Source organism: Pteronotus mesoamericanus, unplaced genomic scaffold (genome assembly GCF_021234165.1).
Source record: "Pteronotus mesoamericanus isolate MK-2021 breed Mesoamerican mustached bat unplaced genomic scaffold, CSHL_Meso_final contig_82, whole genome shotgun sequence".
NCBI classification, from domain to species: Eukaryota; Metazoa; Chordata; class Mammalia; order Chiroptera; family Mormoopidae; genus Pteronotus; species Pteronotus mesoamericanus.
The window spans coordinates 15,462,827-15,479,302 of record NW_026555265.1 but is presented as its reverse complement, the minus strand read 5'-3'; the positions used below and the strand labels follow the sequence as shown (position 1 = coordinate 15,479,302).

Here is a 16,476-nt window from a genome sequence, read left to right as displayed (position 1 = left end):
CATATGAGTGAAATCATATGGTATTTGTCTTTCTCTGACTGGTTTATTTCATTTAGCACAATGTTCTCCAGGTTCATCCATACTGTAGCAAGGGTAAAATTTTCTTCTTTTTTATGGCTGAGTAGTATTCCATTGTGTAAATGTCCCATAGTTGTTTTTAAAGAAAAACTACAGAGCCCAGACACTTGACAATATAATAAAATTGCCAATATCCATTTGAAAATTACTAGACATACAAAGAAGCATGAAAACGTGGCACATAACCAGGAGAAAAATCAGTCAAAAGAAACAGACCCAGAAATGACACAGACATGGAATTAGCAGACAAGAACTTTAGAACAGCTATTATAGACAATAATTTATTATATTACAGAAACAATATAAACTATATAAAGTAATAAATTATGGCCCTGGCCTGTGTGATCCAGTGGGTTGGCGCATCATCCTGTAACTGAACAGATACAGGTTTGATCCCCAATCTGGGTGTTAGGATCCCAGATCTGGGTACACACAGAAGGCAACCAATTGACGCTACTCTCTCACATCAATGTTTCTCTCTCCCCCTTGCTCCCTCTCTAAAAATAATGAAAAAAAAAGTCCTCAGGTGAAGATTAAAAAAATATAATTATAAATTATAAATTATATTCCAGGATTTGAAAGAAACACCCTTGGCTGGTGTGGTTTAGTGGATTGAGCACCAGTCTGTGAACCAGTAGGTCATTGGTTTGATTCCTGGTCGGGGCACGTGCCTGTGTTGTGGGTCAGGTCCCCAGTTGAGGGTGTGTGAGAAGCAACCGATTGATGTTTCTCTCACACACTGATGTTTCTCTACCTCTCTCTCTCCCTTCCCTTTTCTCTAAAACTAAATAAGTAAAATCTTTAAAAAATATATGAGTATAACATTGAGAAAAATGGAAGATACACATACATATGCACATTAGCACAAACATATTTTTAAAAGATGCAAATAAAACTTCTACAGAAGAAAATATACTATATCAGAAATGAAAAATTCACTAGATGGGCTGAAGGAAAGATTAGATAATGCAGAAGAAAAGATCGGCAAATCTGAAGACAAAGCAATAAAAATTATCTAAACTGAAACACAAAAGTAGAAAGAGGAGAAAAAGGATCAAAAACTATTTCAAGATTAAAGGAGACATGACAACTAATTTAATGTCTGACCATGACTGGATTCTGAAATGGTAAAAAACAAAACAGCTATACAAGACAATTTGAGGACAATTAGGAAATGTAAACATGTACTCCATATTAGTAGGCAGAATATACTATCTAAAAACATACTATGTATATAAATAATTTATAGAGAGAACTACTCTACATTACTTACATATAGTATTTACTGATATTAAATTTCATACGTGTAGTAATTATTTTGTGGACATGTGGGAGAAGGCTGTTGTGGGAAAGTGAAAATCGTAAGATATAAAAGATGGCGCTATTTTAAAATAGTCTAAGACAAAACACTTGAGAATAACTAACAATAACGTCAATAGGGTAATGTCTTAGGGCCATTATTTTTTTAATATCCATCTGGGTGCCCTGAAAACATGATACATTTTAGTCAACCCAGGGTCACATAATTAACTTTAAGTACAGGGTCCAGCAGAAGTAATGCCTGTGTGAGTATGGTTGGTAGAACAATAATATTGATGTAATAATTTATGGTTTTAATTTTAACATTTCACCTAAAATGTCACGTGGTATGCTTGAGTGTGATATTGTTAGGTTACAGAATTACATGCTTATGATTTTGTAATACAAGATTTTGTAATAAAAAAGGGGCATTATTTGTGCCAGCCCTGTAGACTAAATTTCAATTACCATGGTTCATTAGTAAAATAATATAAATATGAACTAATTTCACCATTTCTCAAAAATATAAAAGTAAAATCCTGCTATACTTTAAGATAAATGAAAATGACAATACTAGAAAACTGATTTTGTAATCATTTATGAAGTATTACCTTAAAATTACAAAGATCATTTTCTTATGGTTTTTGTTAAAAAATATTAATTATCAGAAAACTAAACATATTATCACCTTGAAAAACAGATTTGATAACACTTAAAGCATTGTGAATGCCAAACTTCATGTTCCTTAAGGAAAGAACTACCTTGTTTATTTGTATATATCTCACGCCCAGGAGAATCTCTCTCAGATAAATACCTGTTTAATCAAACAAAATCACAACTAAGGTACCTGTTATCCTACCCTACCTAATTATTGTAAAAATATTACAAGTAGAAAACTCCTTCATAAAGATTAGATATTAATACTAGTTTAATATGATCTGTATATTAATAAAATCTAAAAGATGAATTTACCTCATAAAATCTTGAAGTACTTAACAATTTTATGCCACAAAAATAAAATTTCCTTATACCTGTTGGTTAGTTCCCCCTTAAAAGGATGCCAGAAATTTTACTTCACCCATTGTGGATAAAAATTTTACTGTAATACTTTGCATTTTCCCAGATTTCTCAAGTAAATGGTATCAAGTATAATTTGACCTTTTTCAGTGGCTTATAATCATGAACAGCTTCACCAGACCTTAGCTGGTTCTTCTCCTTAATGTTAAGTGTCAAATATCACTTCCTCTCTTTGTGTGCTTACAACTTGTAGACTACTAGTAGTCATTTCAGCCTCACTATACCCTTGGAAAAGAAACAGAGAAGTATATCTAAGAATTCTTAAATTTAAAAAAAAATTAAGTACATAAAAGTTTCGAGAAAAACTCTTAGGAAAAGTACATGATTTTAATGCTGAAGCTTTGTGACATTTATTATGGTGATATTATTTTACATGATGTTCTGAGAGTGTTGACCTTTTAATGACACTTTACAAATCTATGTTTATTTAGGCTGAGAGATAAACTGAATTTATTTGTATCATTAGAAAAAATTCCTGTAAGACCAGGAAAACCTGTATTTGTATGCATAGTTATTTGTTTCAAGTTAAGGCAAATAACATAAGCCAGAATCCTTGGAACTTTAAAAATCAATTAAGGATTGAGGATGGGAGGTGGGGGTAGGTGGCGTGGAGAAAGTGGCGGCAGGAAAATGGAGACAAATGTATTTGATCAATGAAAAAAAATTTTAAAAAGAAAAGTATACAGAGTTAAATGAGAAATGTCCAAGATAAATAACAAAAAAAGAAAAAAAGACTTATGTTTCAGTGGCAGCATTTTAAAATTAATCACTGGTACATGGGAAAGCAATTTTTAAATATATGGGTAGTGAAAATTGTGGGCAATAGAATAACTTAGTGGATCTTGGTGAACTTTTAAGTAAAAAGAAAATTTGTATACCAGAGTATCATAAGTAGTACAGGAAAGTACTGTTTCATAAAACTTTATTATAGGCTGTGTGTTATTACATATTGGGGCAAGAGTAAAAATAAATGTCTTAGTGTGGGCTGCAGTCAAAAGTTTGAAACCCACTCACATAGTGAGTTCTCAATGTTCTGTAGGTTGCCTGCAATCAGAAAGGAGATTTGTACTTTTCCACTCACTGCAACATAACATCACAAAATCAAAGTCATTATTTTCTGGGGCTTTGAGTCTGGCTGTTTCCAATGAACTTCTAATACTGTATCTGACACATGATTAGACCTAAAGATTAAAACTAAAATAATCCTTTTTTCTTCTCAGTGACATTAAGAAAATCCAAATAAACCTTTACATGCAGCTATTTCTGATGTTTGTCATTAATTTGAAGTAAAGATGCTTTTTAAAAAAACAACAACTTTAACTTTACAATGAATTGTCCCAGTTAAAATAAACATTAGTTAAAATCTACCTAAATATTTAAGTTTCAGATTTGCAATTTAAGTTTAACAAAAGTGTCCATACAATATTCTCTAGCTACCTGTGTATTATAAAGTGTATATTAAAATAAAGAATCTAAGTTCTCATTTTTTTTGGATACTGAAGGATTCATATCCAATAAAATCTTAATTATTTCTCATCCTAACACAGCAGAAGCTCTATTTCACCCCACCCACCACTGTAAATAAAGCTTGATGGGAGAACTTTTTGTGCACCAAAAGAATAATAACTCTCTGAACTTGCTGTCAGCCTACTGGGAATTTCCAAGTTATGTCAGGGACTCCTACTGAACTTAAAAATAACTGATGGAGCAATTACAGTAAGAATTGTGATGCTCAGCGCCACCCAGTGACAGATCTCTGAATATACTACTCCCTTACTGCCTATTCATTTTGGTGTTATTAGGCACTGTAGCAAAAGCTTTACTCCAAAGCAGCTAAAGTAAGAAAAGATACACCTATGAGTTTTCTAGGCTAGAATCAAGTGAGAGGGAAAGACAATAAATACTATGAAGCAAAAAGAAAATAGTCTACATAAAGAAACAGGAAATGCTCTCTACTGCTGGGGTCTGCTCTGGCCTTAACAAAAAATCTCTCCCATCACAAGCTTTTTCAAGCACAAGACAGAAAATGAGCAGCTTTAATAAGCAATCACTTTATGGTACACTTAACATCACGTTATTGGAACACTAAAAATTACCGTAAAAATACTACAAGTAGGAAACTCCATAAAGATCAGATATTAATACTAGTTTAATATGATCTGTATATTAATAAAATCTAAAAGATGAATTCACCTCATAAAGTCTTTAATTTGGTCGGCTTGAAGTACTTAACAACTTTAACATTAATAAGTAACAGGTCCCTCTTAAAAGCAGAACAGTAAGTATTCTGATATTTATTTTACTATAACTTAAACTGTACACACATACATTATAAACACTTTTTCTATGTATGCTGTGTTTCAAAACACAATAAGATAAAAACTAAAAAAAAAAAAAACCCAAAACAGCATACGGCCTCTTCTGACTGTCCAGGCTATACACACTGGGTTTGGGCAGTTCTACCAAACTGAAACAAATGTAAAGATTAAATCCCATTTCAACACCATTCGTTCCTCACATTATTTTAGTATCACTAGAGGCCACGTGGAGAACAGCTACTCTACAGAAGACAGTACTAGTCTCTAATGACACGTCATCCTCATTAACAGAAGTTCAATGATATAAGCTATCTTTTCTCCTTAATTAGGCATTCATCATTTACAGTGTATCTGAGTAATCTGAATATCTTAATTTTGAAGCAAAAAAATGTGTGGGGAAGAGATATGTAAATAAAGTTTCCAAAATAACACTGCTTCATTGGGATAGGGTAGAATACATGCAATTTACTAATCAGGGGATTTTTTTCTTTCATTCACTATCACATTCCTGATTTTTAAATATTTGTTTTGCTTTGTTAATATGGAATAAATTTGTGTATAAAAAATCTATTAAAATGCAGTAATGTTTATCAGTTAAAGAGTGGAAGAAAAAACAAATGAGTAAATTAACTAACTAGTAGCACAAAGCTCTTTGAACCATATATGTATATAGAAATGTTTCCATCCACCAAGTATGCTTGGATATATCCTTTCAGTGGAATCTTTTAAACATAATTCTGTAGTAGATTAATATTAAGTGTTATACATTACTTTGTAGGATTATAAAGAAAAGAAAAATTAAATAACATTAAATCACTTTCGGATAATTTGTAGAGGTTAATTTCTACTCAAAGACATATCTACTTACTTAGTACTATTGAAATAAAACAACAATTCTGGAAATACCATGTAATATAACAGCCAGGAGGCCTGAAAGGTGATAATGAAAGGTAATGCTAGAGAGAAAAACCAGAGGACTATTTTGTAATATATCAAAATTTTACAAAAATTATTTTTAATTTATTATTATGACCTTATCAAAATAATTGTTAAAAATTTTATTGTAATTTTTTCCAGTTCTCAAAAAATGTGGACCTACCAAAAAATGTTCGTGGGACAAATACATACGCAGATTTAAAAATACCCAAGGGCATTATGTGACGTACACATGAAGCCAACAGAAAGTTCCAATAACATTATTTATTCCCCTAATCCAGTTAATTGTAAGCCGTTAGGGTTTTCTAAGTTAGTTCATTCAGCCAATATTATTAATCATCTACCAAGTACCCTACAGTGTACTAGACAATAGAACTAGAGAATCTAAAACATTATCTTTTCCCTCAAAGAGAATGACATAGTATTAAATAAGCACTATATGAAAGAAGTGATTTATTCTTCCTCAGAGAAAAATCAGGAAAGATTTCAGACAGGAGATGATATTTTATCTTAGACCTAGAGTCCAATTTCCCAGACAGACAAGCAGAGGGAAGATGTTACAGATGAAGGACATCGTCAAAACCAAGAGAGAGGAAGAGACTACTCAGCATGTATGGGGACTTGTAAATACTTTTTTTTTTTTTTGAGTGTTGGATTTGAAAGATTTTATTTATTTATTTTTTTATTGAGAGAGAAAGGGAGGAAGAAAGAGAGGAAGGGAAACATCAATGTGAGAGAGATGCATTGACTGGCTGCCTCTCGCAGGCCAACTGGGAACCTGGCCAACACCCTGACCAAGAATTGAATCGGTGACCTTTTGGTTCATAGGCCAGCATTGAATCCATTGAGCCACAGCAGCCAGGGCCTTGTAAACTTCTGAAGGTTAAGTTGGAGGGGACAGGTGAAGTACAGATGTGACTTGAGAGAGTCAGAAGTCAGGTAAAATATGGGTTTGTACCACAACCAAGGTTTGTAAAAGTCACAGTCCTACAGAAAATGCGTACAAACATCTTCTCAATTATCTCTAATCCAAATGCAATTTCATCCATGACACACAAAAAAAAAAAGTCGAGGAAATAACCTGTCCTTTCAGTCTCTTGATGTTGCCCTACATGGCTTTGTACCCACATTCTTCAAAAATAATTATTAGAGCATAAGATGACAATAAAATTCAGCAGAAGTACATGAACTGCACCATTTCTGTTTACCAAGCTTCCTTAGAGTTCAGTTAAAAATAAATTGACTATTCAAAGAAACAGTTGACTTTGCATGAAAACCATGATAAATAATAACCTGGACTATAATGACAATGGACAGATTTCTGGTAACTAATTTTATATGGTTATAAACACAGAAATTTGAACAGTTTTGGAAAGTTCTATTTTATGTGATTATTTTAATGTTCTTGATATAACCAGTTTTATATCAAGACTTTTTATATTCTTGACATAAACAGTTTTACAAAAAATTTTTCAAAGGTACATTTCCCATGGGGATCCTAATAAAGTCTTCTGAGAACTCTAAGAATGCTAAAAAGTCATTTTTCTAATTAAAACATTTAATGTAGCCTTAATTTATTTACCAAAGAGCCAGCAAAGTTTTTTTAACTTCAAATACTCACCCAAAACTAACATTTCCATTTCCAAGTAATTTTGTCACAGTAAAGAACAGCATTTTACAAAGATAAACAACGTAACATTGTTTTGCTTTTCCTCTAAAGAGCTTTATTTTTCAGAGGATACAGTTTTTCTCAGTGTTAGTAAAAGTGATTGTTTTCAGAATAACAGCTGGCATGTGATCAACAGTTCTTACTGGCCTTCTGGACATTCTGCATATCCAAATACTGTTCTAAAAACGTGTTTTGCTGTGTCTCTTCAGGGCAAAATAAATTAAAAAGCTCAGATGTGTTTCTCCCAACAGAAGATAAAAAAAGTTTTTTAAAGTTCTCTATTTTAGAATGTTACCAACAATGCAATTTCCTACCCTCCAAAAATAATGGTTTGTCTGGCTCTCTTACTTGCCTATCTCTGTTATCTCTAATTCACAAAACACTGATAGTTTTTAATCTGCCATTTCCTTTATTTTAGCTGATAAAAGGCAGATAAAGAGCTTCACAAACAAGGAAACACTAACGGAGTTCATCACCATCAAACCATTATTATAGGAAATGTTAAAGGGCCTTTATTTAAGAAAAAGAAGATCAAAACTAGGAACAATAAAATGGCAATAAATACATACCTATCAACAATTGAGTCTAAAAAACAAACTAAGTCAACAAGAATAGAGACAGAATAATGAACACAGAGAGCGTTTTGATGGTTGCCAGATGGCAGGGGGTGTGGGGGAATGGGTGAAGAGGTGAGGGGATTAAGAAGTACAAGTAGTTTCAGAATAGCCATGGGGATGTAAAGCACTGTAAAGAAAATGGAGAAGCCAAAGAATTTACACGCATGATCCATGGGATCCAGGGACATGAACAATGGTGTGGGAGGTGCTCGGTGGAGGGGGACAAAAGGCAACAATTGGAACAACTGTAATAGCATCGTCAATAAACTATAATTAAAAAATTAAAGAAAAAATAAATAAAATTTTAAAAATTATGGTTTCTGCTTTCTAGTTACCAAAAGCTTAAGTCAGGCAAAAAATGATATAGCATAGTCCTGGCCGGGTGACTCAGATGGTTGGAGTATCGACCCAAACACCAAAAGGTTGCAGGTTTGATTCCCGGCCAAGGCACATACCTAGGTTGCAGGTTCAATCCCCCATCGGGGCATGTACAGGACGCAACTGGTTGATGTTTTTCTCACATTGATGTTTCTCCCCACCCCTCCCAGAATCAATAAACATATCCTTGGGTGAGGATTAAAAAAAAATTACAAAGCATAGTAGTCTAATAAACCTTGGAATCAGCATTTAGTTTATTTTTAATTTTTTAGAGGCAAAAAATTGGTAAGAAATAATACTTCATTTTTGTTGGAACAATCTATATTTACAATAGCTTAGTTCTGGATCAAATCTTAAAATGGTTTAAATTCAAACTACTATAACATAATTATTTTGAAAAGCAGGAAATCTACTACATTTGTCTTCAAGCTCTAATATATTTCCCATTTAAAGGCAATTGAGAGTTTAGGTTTGTAACTAATATACAATAGTAACAATATCTATTATTTACAAAGTGTTCTACATTTTCAAATCCCTCTACAGTTATTATTTTTGTTCCTTTAATAAGTTTGTTGCAGAGGTGTTATTTCTTTCATGAAATGAAAGGAGTAGAGACAAAATTCAGGCATAGTCCAAAAACAGATCTGTAAAAACAGTATTAAAAGTATCCAAAAACTAACACACCTTCATACTAGCACTGATGATAGTGAGGGAAGTCCTATGGCAAACTTTTGTTATACTATCTAAAACACCAGCTGAAAGCACTCTAGGGAGACAGATTTTATACATATAACAGGATCAGCGTATTACGAGAGAGAAACCTCAATGTCAACAGAGATACAGATATAAGTACAGTAGAAGGGTGAAGACATAAAACTAAAGGTTAGCATTTCCATTACTAGATTAGGTTAAGAAAGATTCCACTACTCAACCTGGAAATACTTAGAACCAATAGTAATTATTTATATTCTAGTCATTCTGTTCATTGTCAATCATACTAAAACTGAACCATGAAACCTATGGTGTCTTCCTCTATGTACTGGCTGCTAAAAGCTTAGATAAAATTTTATAGCAAATGAACAAGACTTAGGTAAACCTGGTCCTGTATTTTTGGCCTTCACCATCTCATTCTCCTTTTGTCCTCACTCCCTTCATTTTTTTAATCTAAATGAATTGTGTAAACTTTTAAAATCCGTCCTGAAACAAGGGGGTATTTAAGATACTAACAAATCAAACACTAACAAAAAAATTAAAAAGCAAACATTACCTTTACATCAAAATTACAATCAAGTCTTCTAATTAACACAATGAAAGTTCCCGATGAATTATCTTTTAGTGGTGGAGGCACTATGGGTTCACAGGCATTCTCTGGTTTTGAGTTAATCAAAAAACCCTGAAAAAGAATTGGAAATAAGATTTTTCTCTTTCAAACTCAGAAAAATCAATTCAACTTGCTTCTATAAATATCTTTTGAATTTGTTTTACGTGTTTTGCATTACGTTAGATGAATTATCTGGCAACACAACAGTCCTAACTCTCCAATTCCTCACAATCCCAGAACTTCTCAGTAGTACTTGGTTTCATAAGCATTTAGATTTTTTAAGTAAGTTCTCTTTTTGCTATTAAAAGCTTTTTTAAAAGTCACACATTAGCCTATAACCCCAAGATAACCACTGTTATTAGCATGTTGGTATATTTCCCAGGAATGACTGACATTTCTAAATCAAGCAAATACTTATTTTTTAACCTTTCTGTAGTGTCAAGTATTTATTTTTATTTAAAATTAACTTTTACATTTGTTTTATGTTATCAAACAATGAAAATGCACAAAATTTCTGGAAATTTGTTCTACAGAAACACTAGCCTCAGTGAACAAAGGGATATGTAGAAAGATGGTCCCTGCTACATTGTTTTAGTAACAAAAACATGAAACCATGCACGTCAATAAGACAGCCATTAAAAAAATTATATTCATACAAGAGAAAAATAATGAAGCCATTAAAAAAATAAAGTGAATCTATATACACTAAATTGAAAAGATGGCCACAAGAAAATTATTAATTTAAAAAGAAACTAGCAAATTGCTTTCCCAAAACTATAGGACAGTTTGACATCAGAAAATGTATTAAAAGAAAATTTTATATTATAATAAATACATTAATATAAAATGTCATATTAATACATGGTATTTGTTAACATAAGTGCTATATTTTAATGTGATTTATTAATATGTTATAGTAATAGATTAAAACAGAAAAACCAAATGACTATCTCAAAAGATGTAAAATACTGAATAAATGCATCAAGATGATCAAATTCATTAAATTCATTTATAAAAAGAAATGAAGCAATTAAAGCTATGATGCAGTGCCTTAACAACAGTCTGTATGGTTTATTGGTCACACCACCATCTATACCACAGGATTTGGCAATTTCTCCTGCCTTAAGTATTATTGCTTAGTTTGTGATAGGAAATGTTTTTACACACATTTCAGGAATAAAATTTAACATACCTTAACATACCTTACTCATAGAATAGTTCCCCCTCTTGATTTCATTAAGCATTTGTTTTTAATAGGACTATGGTTATCATTCCAACAATGACTATTTACTTCACTCATGTTAAATTTACACCCTGCTGCCTTTTCTCCACCTTTATGTGTGTGCGCGCGCACGTGCGCGCACACACACACACCACACACACACCACACACACACACACACACACACACACACACACACACACTTTCTGCTTTAATACCAAATCACATAGTACAATTCTTTTCAAGACACCAATAACCGCAATTAAATTGAACCTGGGCAGTCTACTATGTCATATAACTTAAGTGATGACAACATGGGTACTAAGGCCAAATTTCCCATGTCCTGGATGACAGCACCACTGTGACTGCCACCTGGTGGACATCACTTGAAAAATATCCCAATTTCAGAGATGTTAAAACATGGGGTTAATAAAATGCATTTTAGAACTAGTAAATTTATGGTATGTACAGACCATGCAAGTGGGACTTTTAAAAGGGTTTTGCTTTTTTTTAAAGGGTTTTTGCTTTTAATCACTTCTATACTGTTTAATGTGTTGTGACAAGCATGCATTATTTATCTTACAATAAATAATACACGTAAGCTAAAAGTACAAAAACACTATTAGCATGAATGAAAAACTGAATTTTTTTAAAGATTGTATTTATTCTTTTTAGAGAGGGGAAGGGAGGGAGAAAGAGATGGGGAGAAACATCTCAAGCAGCCCCTACTGGGGACCTGGCCCACAACCCAGGCATGTGTCCTGACTGGGAGCGGAACCAGCGACCTTTCAGTTCACAGGCTGGCATTCAAACCACTGAGCCACACCAGCCAGGGCAAAAAAAAACTGAATTCTTTAAAAAGGTCTTAAATTATTAAACATTATCTTTCTTATTTGATTATGCCAAAAAAATAATTTGCTAAAATAGCTTACTAATTCCTATTCTTTCCTCAAATGTGAGTCACTTAAAACTAAATGCAAATTTCTTTCTTTCACCCACAAAGTCTAAGAAGAGCAACAAGCTTTACCAATTAATTTGACAGAAGTCTCTTAAATAAGAGTGTCCAGGAAGGTGCTGCCTTAAACAAAGTCCACATGCCTAGCATCATTCTCTAAGGCCAAACCCATCTTCTAAAATGATGCATGATCAAGATCTTATGACAGAAGTACTTTATGCCAACATTGTGTACGAAGTCCAAGAAAACTACCACTGCCTAGGAGACTCAAACTGGATGCCCACTTTTCTTCTCTTTGTTGTTGTAATTCTCCGATGATTAAACAAGGTCCTGGACAAAAATAGTGCATGTAGACTGGCGCCTCAATTATCACTGAATACATAATGCAGTACATTTACAATATATTAATATGTTCATTTTTTAAAAAAGCTTTAATGACTCTACATAAAGCAAAGTGCACAAAATAGAATTTTACAGTTTGATGAGTTTTCACAAACTGACTACACCTGTATCAGGATATAGACTGTTAACAGTGCTGCAGAAGTTCCCTTCACCCTCTGTGCCATCCATTACTCCCCGACCCAGTACCCAGTGTCTTACAAGAATGAACTTGTAAGAGCTTAGATTTTGGCCTAATTTGACACATTATAAACAGAAGCCTACAGTATAGTAAATGCTCCTTTAGATTCTTTTCTCTCAGTACTGTATTTGTGAGAGTCAACTCATTGTTAAGAAACCATGCTGTTCAGATACACATGGTAGATTTTCCACTTTCATTTCTATATAGTATTACATTGTGTGAATTTGCCAAAATTTGTTCTACAGTTGATGAGCATTTGGGTAATTTCTAGGTAGGGGCTATCACATATAGAGCTGTTATAAACATTCTAGAACAAGTAGAATATACAGTGAAGTAGAACCATAGGATATCAAGCAGGATCATAGGACATTAAGCTTTAGTAAATACCACAAAGCAGTTTTCCAAAGTGATTTGGATTACCACTTTTTAACCAAAATAATCTAAACATAAAAATCATACAAATATAACTTTGCTTTAGTGTTTCAGAAGATACTCAAGATAAACATAATGGAAAAATTACTTTTGTTGATAAGTTACACTGGTTAATAAAGTCATAAAAAGAATATTCAATTCCGATAAAGTGGTTTTCTTTAAAAAATTATTTTGGGCTGAAAAGACCTTCACTTTCCTTCCTTTCAGATTTCAGTGAATGTCACTAACTATAAAATGAGTAAAATTAAGAAGAGTATATGCAGCAATAATTCAACAAAAATGATCAATACAATGTAATGGTGCATCTTTGCCTTCATTGGCATATAAAAGTAAAAGTAGAAAGAAAAGGAGTGATAAGTTGTTTTCTTAGTAAATGCCTTAAATTATGAGTAACTGCAGCAACATCAAGCAGTTAATGTCTGGTGAGCCATGGCACTCGTACTATGTGTCAGGTTCTATGCCCTTTCAATGTTCTAATTCAGTTCATCTTTGCAACCCTATTAGGTAACTATTATTATCATCACTATTTCATTTTATTATTTTTATCATCACTATTTTAAAGATGATGAATAGGCAGGTCTCAAAAAAAGTAACCTGCCTAAGGTTACACATAGCAGGCATGCAATTCCAGGAAGCCTAACTCCAGATCCTGTGCTTTTAACCAATATACTATATTGCCTCCATAAGACAGGCAAAAAAAACAAAAACAACACACACACAAAACCCACTAGGTGAAGAACAAAATGGACAACAAAAAAGAGGAATGAGTGTTTACAAAAATGAACAGGCAAAAATGACGGTCTAAAAGGCAATTATGGCTGATTCCAAAATTTGATACAAATATGTCAAATGATAAATATGTCAACCTTTCTCCCACAATTTTTACATTCAAACCTAGACCAAAAAGAGTTCTACTGATCAGATTTCATTAGCTAACATTTTCCTAATGTGAAACAAATGACCTTATTTATATCAACAACTTTCTATAATGTTAAAAAGATCCACTGCCCTTTTCTCTAATTCTTTATTAGATCATTCTTCCAAAATCTACCAGCAACTTTCACATACAGGACACATTTAATTCCTTTTTTTACAAATAGTTGGGGATTGCTCTCTCCTTACACAGCAAAACATCCTTTAACCATAATTCATATCACAATAAGTTCCTTTAACACTATGCTCTGAACACACTGGTCACATTTCATGAGGGCTCTGGTTCAGTACAGAATGGATTAGACTGAGTCTACCCAAGCAATAACTGAAAAGAACGAACAGATCCAATAAGATGAGAGAAAACAAAGTACAAGCATCATAAAGCACAACTGCAAAGAACAAAGCAAATCATTCTAACTATGGGAAGCAGTAACAGAAAAAGTGGTGCTTGTTTTGGTTCTTAAATTTTACTGTATTTCAGTTGGGTGCCAAAAACTGACCATACTACTATATATGATCTGACCAATATAACAACAAATAGGAATTATTATCATTATTATTTTTAGTTAAAGATCTAAATGACTTCACTCCACAAATCATAAATCAGGCAACATCCCACCTAGTAAATACCGGGTTGGCAAAACAGTTTTTTTCTATAAGATGGCTCTATGTTGGGAAATGCCCTGTCTGGTTTCAGGAACTATAGCCCTGCCGACAGGCGAGAGGGCCCCAAGCCTGGAAATAATCAAGGAGGCCTTGGGAAAATAGGCCACTGAGGAGACAAAACCTGTCCCCCTGACAGGGGCACAGCCCCTGCCTCCCTCACATCACCCTGCTTGGCCCTGTGATGGTCAGTTAGTCAAAGACGGGTAAGATGTCTCACAGGGAGGGACAACCTAAGACAGTTATGGCCGGTATGGGCAGCAGACAAGGACTTGGGGGACCCGGAGAAAGGGCAAAAAGGCCCACACCCCTCAACTCGGCTTGGACATGGCCAGAGTCCTCATTCTATCTGAAAGAAGTCTCCTTGTCTCTTGGCAGATCTCTCCCCCTCCCTGGCTCAGGCTCGAAAAAATACTGGAGACAGCCCTAAACTGGATCTGGCGGTTCCCAGGGGAAATAGGCCCAAAAGTACATTCTTTAAAGCGTGTTTTGTTTCTCCTTCAAAAGCTATGATAGCCAACTTGTGCTGGGAAGGAAATTATTCACCGACCCTAACCTTAAATCCTTTGGTGCTCTCATGTTTACGCTCTCGTGTTTACTAGTCTCCTCTCAGGACCCATGTAAATGGCTGTGTTCCTGCCATTTGTTTTCTTCAAAACATCATCTATTCTCTGTAAACATTAACATACTAATCTAATGAGATAAGCTGCACATTCCTATTACCTGGCCCCACTGACTACCCGTTCAATAAAAGCCTTTGGACAAAGGGGCTCAGGGCTTCTCCACTAGAGGGAAGTGCCCTTTCCCCTCTCCTGGCAAACAGAAGTGTTTGTGGCAACTCGTTTTTATTTCCCTCCATCCACGACAACCCTGGGACAGGCTCTGCAGGATTCAGAGACTGGCTCCCTCCTCAGCTGGCTCCGGAGAGTGACCCTCAGATCCAGGAGCCCTGCGCTCCTCGCAACACGTCGCTTCCCCACAGCTGCTATAGTAGTACTTAGTTGTCTTTAACTTCATTCAAAACTATTTTATTAGACTGTATTGTGACAGCTGTCATATCAGCATGCATTTAAAAAGGAAACTTATCAAAACTGGTGAATTTTTTCTGTAGCCATTTTAATACTGCAGTTGGAAGAAAATATGCAACATTTTCAGCATATTAGGGCTTTATTATATCAAAAAAAGGTAAAAACGCAACTGAAACATAAAAGAAGATTCGTGCAGTGTGTGAAGTTGCTGTGACTGAGTGAATGTGTTTGCGAAGTTTCATGCTGGAAATTACTCCCTGGATGATGCTCCACAGTCAGGTAGACCAGTTGAAGTTGACAGAGATCATATCGAGATACTGAGAACAATCAATATTATACCATGTGGGAAACAGCAAACATACTCAAAATATCCAAATCAATAAAGTTATTAGTGAAAATGAAAAATGTGTCTTTTTATTTTACAGAAAAAAACCATATGGACTTTTTGGCAAACCCAAGAGAAAGGTGCTCCAAACTACCACTCTTTAACCTGTTCTAGACATTTAACCTGTTCTATTGAAGCACTCTAAAACCAATTTTGGTTTTTGGCAAATACATCACAGTTGTTTCAACAAATTTTTGACATGTTGCAACTAAGCGATATTTAAACTCTTTTCAGTACCTATCTTTTAAGAGTAAAGGCCAAAACATTTGTATGTTAACTATTCCAAGCTTCACGCCACCTGCAAATTTGATTACCATGCCTTCCATGTCTTTCTGCATATCACTGAGGAATGCACTTAATAAGACAGAAATGTGAGGGTTATACACTAATTAAAAGTTAAGCCCTTAACTGTATTAAAAGAAAAGGTTTTCAAAAAACTTCTTCACAAATTAGGTATTAACATTTGTAACATTCAGAGGAGTAACTGAGTATCTTTCACCTCAAAGTTACATCTCACCTTGTATATACTGTTAGAATTCTCCTCAATATAATTTTTTTGTTATATATTTTTATCAATGAGTTAGAT

The 16,476-nt window shown here is 33.9% G+C and overlaps 1 protein-coding gene across 4 annotated transcripts in view; it reads right to left on the bottom strand.

Annotated features, from left to right (window-relative positions):
- The window catches only part of RNF13 (ring finger protein 13), a 119,494-nt gene that overhangs the window by 63,023 nt on the left and 39,995 nt on the right, over positions 1-16,476 (bottom strand). For all 4 annotated transcript variants that reach the window (XM_054585196.1, XM_054585195.1, XM_054585197.1 and 1 more), the window contains one exon: positions 9,640-9,765. In XM_054585196.1, the coding sequence (XP_054441171.1) occupies positions 9,640-9,765 (126 nt within the window). Of the gene's footprint in view, positions 1-9,639; positions 9,766-16,476 lie in introns of those variants that run through there.